The sequence below is a fragment of the Gekko japonicus genome, unplaced genomic scaffold, assembly GCF_001447785.1.
Source record: "Gekko japonicus isolate JY-2015 unplaced genomic scaffold, Gekko_japonicus_V1.1 scaffold243, whole genome shotgun sequence".
Classification (NCBI taxonomy): Eukaryota; Metazoa; Chordata; class Lepidosauria; order Squamata; family Gekkonidae; genus Gekko; species Gekko japonicus.
Window position 1 is genome coordinate 124,542 of NW_015168053.1, and position 8,644 is coordinate 133,185.

At 48.5% G+C, this 8,644-nt stretch overlaps 1 protein-coding gene across 1 annotated transcript in view; it reads right to left on the reverse strand.

The window, feature by feature from the left end:
• Window positions 1–3,624, reverse strand: part of RASIP1 (Ras interacting protein 1) — a 26,205-nt gene extending 22,581 nt beyond the window's left edge. The window contains exons 1-2 of the mRNA XM_015414411.1: window positions 3,572–3,624; window positions 786–937 (exon numbers count right to left, since the gene is read on the reverse strand). Coding sequence (XP_015269897.1) covers window positions 786–919 — 134 coding nt within the window. The 5' untranslated portion in view covers window positions 920–937; window positions 3,572–3,624. The remainder of the gene's footprint in view (window positions 1–785; window positions 938–3,571) is intronic.
• Between the last annotated feature and the right edge of the window lie 5,020 nt (window positions 3,625–8,644).

Below are 8,644 nucleotides of genomic sequence, written 5' to 3' on the forward strand. Positions count from 1 at the left end.
TGGCATACAGGGAGAAGGGGATTAAGCCCTCCCACTTTGCTGTGTTCCTGCCCTGAAATAGCCACTATTTGCGTAGATGAGGAAATTTACAGGTAGGCACATGCCCATCAGCACACCTACGTTTCCCCAGGTTAAGAAGAGGAAGAAGAAGAGAAGAAGAGATTGGATTTATACCCCACCCTTCACTACCCAAAGGTGTCTCAGAGGGGCTTACAAACTCCTTTCCCTTCCCCTCACCACAAAAGACACCCTGTGAGGTAGGTGGGGCTGAGAGAGCTCTTGACAGAAACTGCTCTTTCAGGAACAGCTGTGCCAGAGCTTGTGACTGACCCAAGGTCACATCAGCAGGTGCAAGTGGAGGAGTGGGGAATCAAACCCGGTTCTCCCAGATTAGAGTCTGCACACTTAACCACTACACCAAACTGGCTCTCAAGGATTCAGGACCGGATGGGAAACTTGAGTAGGCAATTTAATAAAAGGTGTCACATGGTCAGAATGACAACAGAAGATCTTGGTGGCAGAGTGCTGGACAAAGATGACCTAACTCAGTTCTCAAGGAAGGCTTGGCAGTGGGGAAGGAAAACCCATTTATATGAGCCTAAGTGGGAGATGGGTCCAATTCGAAGGCAGCAGTAAATATTGCCAGGTCAATGGGCTTGCTAAACTGAATCAAGGGAGAATACATGATAAGGACTCAGGTGGGCCGTTCTGCGGGTGGTGGGGAAAGAGGTAGAACTAATCAGGACTGATTCCAGCCTAGCTGGGCCGATGGGGCAGGCACTTACTTGACAGAACCCACGCTGGGCCACCTGCGACCAAGCTTGGCAAAGTGTTTCTTCGGAGAATTGATCCAAAGGCCAACAGGAAAGTGAAGCTTCCCAAATCGGGGGCTCCCGTCTTTTCGTTCGTCTGAGAACATGGTGAGAAGGATCCGGCACTTTTGAAAGGTGGATATAAAGAGACACGTGACATCAAAAGCTGATTCACAATAGGCATGGCCATTCTCCCCCCAATGGGATCCACCTCAGATGACTTTCATTACACCCAGACCCGTGTCCTCCCACGCCAGACTGGAAATAAATCGGCCATTAGAGTAATACCCTTTCATAAGCGTATGGAGTACACAGTACCAGTCACCCCATTTCCACAAAGATACTGTAGTGCTGTCAGTGGTGTAGAAAAGAGCAATCGATATGAGCTAGGGGTTGGAACATCTTCCCAGCAAGGAAAGGAGGAAAGTGTTTGGAAGGGAGGGAGGAATGCTACAGGAAGTAGAAGGCAGAGGTTTATAACAAACATGTTGCAATACTAAAACCCAGGGTCACTCAATTATTTGGATTCACAAAAGATTTAAAAATGTGTCTTTCTTTCAACAGATCCACCACTGCAGCCACATTGTGGTGCGCAAGTCCATTAGACACACAGAATTCAGCTTCCAGAGAATCTCAGTTCTCATTCCTTTTTTCTAAAGAAACAGCATGGGTAAAACTTTGTCCCCACAACCAATGTTCCCTCTAAGCTGTGGGGTCTTGTGAGCAAAAATTCTATTTTGTGAGCTACTGGGATTAAGCTTGTGAGCGAGCGATTTGGGTCCTGCATAAATTAGTTTGCTCTGGAGCCATCCTTCCTGAGCGAAGACAAAAATGTGTGAGCCAGAGGCTAAAAAACTGTGAGCTAGCTCACACTAACTCAGCTTAGAGGGAACACTGCCCACAACAGGTCTAGAATATGGGGAGGGAGGGATAAATACAGCCACGTGCCTCCACTGGCCAAGGAAGAAAGGACAGAATGGCCCGTAGACCCTCGCTATCTTGAATTCTGATAGGCCAGAGCAGGACATGTGACAAGGCCTAGAACTATTTCCAGGTCAGGGTGACAGAGACTGGCCTCTCCCTCATTTCAGCCTTATGCGGCCACACCCAGCCTCCCTGTCCCCTCATTCCCAATGACATGGCCGGAACCGCAGCTGAGTGGGGAAGCTTTGAAACACTTCCATGCTGTGGTCCCTTCGTATCTCATCCCCCCTTGCGAAAACATGTCCAAAACACCAGCAAAAGTTGAAACTTAAAACAGCAGTCTCTCTTAGTAAAGGGTCAATGCAACACTATACAAACATCCTTACAATTTATAAATGAGTCTGTTTGGCATGGAACAGAATAGAGTCGAAGATAAGATAACAGATTTGTATACCTGTAGACACATCCTACCCAGAAAAGCTTTGACTCTACGGTTGCCAACTTTGAGGTGGGGCCTGGAGATCTCCTGGAATTTACAGCTTATCTCTTAAGTGACAGGGATCAGTTCCCCTTGAGAAAATGGCTGCTCTGAAGTGCGGGTTCTAGGCCATTATACCCTGCTGAGGTCCCTCCCCAAACCCCACCCACTCCAGGCCCCACCCCAAACCAGAACTGACCATCCTCCTGGATTCCCCATTGCCTTAATTCTCAAGTCCTCACTTAAACCAACAGATTTCACTCCTGTTGGACCCAAGCAAGCTTCTTTGCAGTTCTTCACAGGTGACTAACTGCCAGATGGGGTTCAAACCCAGACCAGAGAGGCAGGGACACTTAAGCCTGCACTGCTGTCCCAGCCAGGAGGGTGAGTCAGAGGCCTTGAATCAAACAGTGACGTCAACAGGAAAAGAAAAGGTCTTATGAGCTCTGGGGTCCCAGTAGCTGGAGCCGCACCCCACGTGCTGCTTGGTTCTTGGGAGAGTAAATTAGGGAAACCGCATGAAACAGAAAACAGCAATCTGGACACCCCCCCCCCCCCGGCCTCCCCGACCTCACCCAGCCCCTCACACCACAACCCTCGTTCTTTAAACGGCTAGATTTCTGTTCCTTGGTTCTTTTCTGCCCCCCATAAAACACAGTGCTCTCTTTTGCAGAAAACTCGGGTTCTGGTTCCCAGTACTATGTATTGTAATCAGAGAAGTGCCTGAGCAAGAAAATCCAGATCATGCCTCCCCACCCAACAACCCCACAATAAAATAAAATCAATAAGTGGCAACATCAGGCTCTTTAATAGCACCTGCCACCTGCTTCACTCCTAGCCAATGAATGTGACTTCTCTTAGAAGCTCCTTCCTTCCACAACACTAGCTTCCAGGTCCTTCCCAGAGAAGAAATCTTTGAGAAGGCAGCAAGGCCTGATGAACCAGTGAATGGATGCAGGCAAGAGGCTCTAGCGAGATCTCCTGGAATTATGACCGATCTCCAGATGACAGAAAATCAGCTCTCCTAGACAAAATGGCTGATTTGGAGGGTGCACTCTATGGCATCATATCCCACTGAGCTCTTTTCCTTCCCCAAACTCTGACCTCCCCAGGTTCCACCCCCAAAATCTACAGGAATTTCCCAACCCAGAGTTAGCAACCGATATCTGCCAACGAGATCTAACAAACAGGGCAAGCAGGGAACCAGGACGCCGCAGTTCCCTGGAAGGAATGTCTAGGGGACAAGAGAAGACCCAATGCCAGACCCCTGGAATCCTCCTTGAGTGGAATGTGCCTGCACACGGTCGTTTCCCATTTTTAGATTATGTACATGGAATCTATGGGAGAGCATTCTTACCTGCTCTGAGGGCTGTCCCAGGGGCTGCAATCTCCCTGGTCCATGCTCAAGCACCACACAGGGCAGGCGCCATCTTCCACACTGGGGTCCAGCGCACACTGTCTGCCCGGGGCTCCTGTGTGTGCTGTGACTTAGTCCGGCGATGACTGCGCACGGATTTCCCGTGCCTCTGGTCATTCACATACAGGAGGTGCGGCAGGAAAGGGAGATGGGGGGGGCAGGAAACTGGCTGGGCAGTAGGGCCTCTCCCAAGAACTAGGGAGTGGAACAGGCTGGTTCATGCATCTCAGCTCGCAAGGGCAGGAAAACCAAGGCAGCAACATAAAGGGGTGGACAATGGGAGTCCCTCCCCCCTCCCATTCACCTCCATGCTCAGTGACTCCGCAGTCACCAGAGAGCAAGGCCCACGGATGGGATAAGGGTGTGACGTGGACAGGAAAGAAGCCTGCTTGGCTTGAGTCTGATAATGACCCGCTGCCCTGTATAGTTACGGTTGCCAGGTCCCCTCTGGCCTCTGGCAGGGGATGAGGGGCGTAGAGTTAGCAGATCCAGGTTGGGAAACTCCTGGGGATTTGGGGATGGAGCCTGGGGAGGATGGGGACCCCCAGTGGAGGACAGTGCCACAAAGTCCACCTTCCGGAACGTCCACTTTCTCCGGGGGAATTGATCTTTGCAGTCTGGAGATGAGCCACAAATCCAGGGGATCCCCAGGTCCCACCTGAAGGCTGGCATCCCTCTATTACAGACATGGTAACCATTGGCATGGGCTGCAGACATCAGTTGATGATCCTGCTTATATTGGATGATTTCTATTGGCCAGGCTGCTGTTAAAGACACAGAAGCAGGCCAGGGCATTCCTCTTGTCAGCTGGCCACCCTGCACGCCTCTTCAAACACTCCACAAGCTAGGTTTGCAGTGATGCACCTACAGTTGCACACTGCCCCAGGTGGTGGTACACACATATAACAGGTTGGTCACAGGTTGAAAGATGTCATGTGGGTGTTTCCCAGGATCACAGTGCACCCAGACAGCTGCTGATAGGGTGAAGGCTGCAAGCATATTGCAAGTTGTGGGGCATTTCCCCCCAGCCTAAATTTGGCCATTCATTTGGCCGTTTACAGGGTTGTCAGCTGGTCCAGAGAAAAGTGTACTATCCCTTTAACAGAGACTTAAAATGGTATTTCCCAGGTGATGTTCCGTACCACCAAGTCATGAAAAGCTTCAACTGCCCATTTCCACACAGTAAACCTCTCTTAAAGGGATAGAACACTTTTCTCCAGGCCACAGGGCAATCCTAAAATGTGGAATGGGGAAAGAAGTCAGTACATCTCCGCAACCAACATACAGCAACAGACTTTTTGAAGAAGCAACAGTTCAAAAATGACTGCCAGTGTGGTGTAGCGGTTAGAGTGTCAGGCAAGTATCTGGGAGACCCATGTTCAAATCCCCACTCTGCCATGGAGGTTCGCTGGGTGACCTTGGGCCAGTCTCATTCTCCCAATCTAACCTACCACACAGAACTATTGTGAGGATAAAATGGAGGAGAGCGGACTCATGTAAGCTGCTTTGGGTCCCACTGGGGAGAAATGCGGGGTATAAATGAATTAGATAATAAATAAATAATAGTGGCTTGCTGTCCCCCTCCCCAATGGACAATAAACGAAGGGCCATTTTTAGTATGTAAATATAAATCTGTGCAAGGTGTTTCCTTGCAAAAACTGTCTTAACTTAGTCTTAACTTAGTCTTAACTTAGTCTTAACTTAGTCTTAACTGTTATTGCACCTTGTGCCTCTGTAAGCCACCCTGAGCCCGCGTGCGGGGAGGGCGGGGTATAAATGAAATGAAATAAAATAAATAAAACCACATTGGACTGAATAGGGCTTGTGCAGGAATTGTGCTCCACTTTAATTGCATCTCTTGTAGTTAATTAATTGCACTGATTCATTGAGTAAAGCTATTCATTAATTCATAGGGTTACTATAACTCATAAGCAACTTGACAGCACTTAGAGAGCCAGTTTGGTGTCGTGGTTAAGAACGGCGGACTCTAATCTAGAGAACCAGGTTTGAGTACCCACTCCTCCGCAGGCAGCCAGCCAGCTGGATGACCTGGGGTCAATCACAGTTCTCTCAAGAGCAGTTCTCTCGGAGCTCTCTCAGCCCCAGCTACCTCTCACGGTGTCTGTTGTGAGGAGAGAAAGAAAAAGGAAATTGTAAGGCGCTCTGAGACTCCAAGTGAAGGGTACAATTCCTATTCAATGGAGTTCGGGTAGAAGTACTTTCCAGTGGATGGTCCCACTACTTCAATAATGGTACTGCTTAACTTATTGTACCTTAATCAGTCAAAGAGAACTTTTCCTCCCTTTTCCTTCCATCATGTCGAAACTTGGGTTCACTCAGTGCAGCTGATGGGCAGTAAATTCAAGAAAGGCAAAAGGAAGGACTTAATTCATAAAATGTATAATTAATTTATGGCATTCAGTGCCATGTCATGGCTACGGGCTTAGCTTGAAAAGGGGATTAGACAAATTTATCTGTGATGGCTGAAGGAAACCTCCACATTCAGGGGCAGTTTACCTGTGAACACCAGTTGTTGGGGTTGGGGGAACAGCAGGCAGAGGCTATTTCCTTCATTCTCTGCTTGGTGGACTTCCTGCCTACAACTGGTTGGCTACTATGGGAAACAGAATGCTGGATCTGTAAGGGTCTTTTGGTTGGCCACTATGGGAAACAGAATGCTGGATCCAGCAGGGTTTTTCTTATGTTCTACAGCTTGCAGTTTATTATTACACTTATTACACTTTAATAGATTTTATTACATTTTAATAGATTGCTACTAGCTCTGAACCCTCGGACTGGGGCAGCCTCCTAACCTTTCAACCCCCTGCAAAAAATATTGCATGGTCTAGGGAGTAATAATGTCTAGGAAGTAATCATTCTTAGCCTATTTAGACTGTGTCCCAAATGCTTCCTGTATACTCAGTAATCCTAATAACCACCTTGTAAGGTAGGCCAGTGGTATCATCTCTCCACCCCTACCAGTACTTAGAAGACAAGTAGAGGCGATCGTTGTTGTGGCACACTTTGGGATGTGTTTCAAAATGTGATTATAATGGACGTTTTACTGTTTGTAGTCTGGGGAATGCTAATTTGTGTCCTGACCCGGAAGGCCCAGGCTAGCCTGATTTTGTCAGAAGTTAAGCAGTCAGCCCTGGTTGGTATTTGGACGGGAGGCCACCAAGGAAGTCCACGGTTGCTACACAGAGGCCGTCAATGGCAAACCACCTCCATTCGTCTCTTGCCTTGAAAACCCCAGAGAGTCGCCATAAGCCAGCGGTGACTTGACGGCACTTTTCGTGGCCACTATCATTGTATGTGGGCTTGTTGGAAGCTGCCTTCAGGACTGGCGCTGTCAAAAGGGCAGGTCACCATAAACACAAAAACTGGGAGGCAGAAACATGCTGAGAGCATTCAGGGCTTGTGCCTGGTCTGGGAGGTGTGCGCCTTTTGCGTCCAACATGCTTGTGCCTCTTTGGCAGTGTGACTGAGCACAATGGCCCAGTGCCAGGTGAAGTGTAGCTGAAGAGTGGCCAGGAGGATGCAGCCAGGCCCCTGAATATTGCATGCCCGCCTGTGTATATTTCCTACACCTGTTTCCTTAGTCATTCTTTTGGGCGGATGCTTGTTGTCCCTGTGCCATACTCCCCTTCGCAGGCAGTTTTTTGGGTTTCCTTGGCAGGGTGTGTATAATCGCTTCTCCGATCCACCTTTTTATCACTTGGGGATCTGGGGTGTGAGTTCCCTCAGTAGGTGAGCCTGTACTTCCCCTACACCCTTTCCCCTCACTTAGCTTTGCTTGGGTGTGTGTAAGGCAGTGGGTGACTCCACACCTTCCTCACTCATTATTTTCAGTGTCTGCTAGGTATGCATTCAGCATGTGCCTATGGGATCCATTCTTAAAGCAACGAACGAGATGATCTTTGAATCTGGGTTTCTATAAGCCCCCTATGTTCCACATGATGAATAATGCATCCCACGTGGGGCGAGATTTTCCCTGCTCCACAAGACCTAATTAAGAACTTTAATCTCATTGATTTCCCTGGAAATTATATCACCTACCTTTGAGAGGGGTATGTGTAATTTATATTTATTTATCACATCTCTATACACACTTTTATCCTAAAAGCGGTTCACAATGTAAAAGAAAAAATTAAGACAATGAAAAATGAAAGCCCTAAAACAGGGCTGGAGGCACCTTTGGAATTCTGACACAGGATGGTGGGTGCAGCCACAAAACGGCTGCCACAGGAGGCAGAGCCAGCTGTAGATCCTTGTGCTGTGCTGGCAGCTGCTGCCGTTGCAACATTTGAAAAAAATCTCCCAATCAGAAGGCTTGCTGGGCAAAAGCCCCACGTGGCCCACCCACTTTCTAAAACACTTGGCTATGTCAGGGAACATTTTCGAAAACCTCTTGCAGATTGGATCAGTCTTTTGAAACCGATCTAAAGTTTCATATCAGATGTGAGTGGTAGAAGAAAGTCTTTGCCTGCCTTCAGTAAGGTGAAATACAAACTGGGAACACAGTGGGCAACACTAGAGTAAACAGTGCAACAATGCACACCTTTGGGGAAAACAGCATCGGGGCCACCAGTGAAAAGGCCCTGCTCTTCATGTGCATCATCCAGCATCCACTCTAGATAGGATCTGAGCAGGCCCTCACTGGCAGGTATATTAAAGAATGGGAGGGTTCAAATGGGAGTTCTGTTTCTATGTGTTCAGAGACTCAGAAGAGGGTGGGAAATGAGAGCCAGGGTGAATAAGGTTCTCAAACTCCGTGGCAAGAGATCTCCTGGGATTACAGATTTTCTCCTTTGGAAGGTGGCCTCTATGGCATTATACCTCACTGATGAAGTCCCTCCTCTCCCCAAATCCTGCCTTCCTCAGGCTCCACTCCCAAAATCTCCAGGTATTTCCCAACCCGGAGCTGGCAACCCTAAGCGTGAATTAACTGTAAGAGTGCCATGCTAGTACTTGAAGACCAGGGATTCACCCCCCCCCCCCCGCATCTCCCCG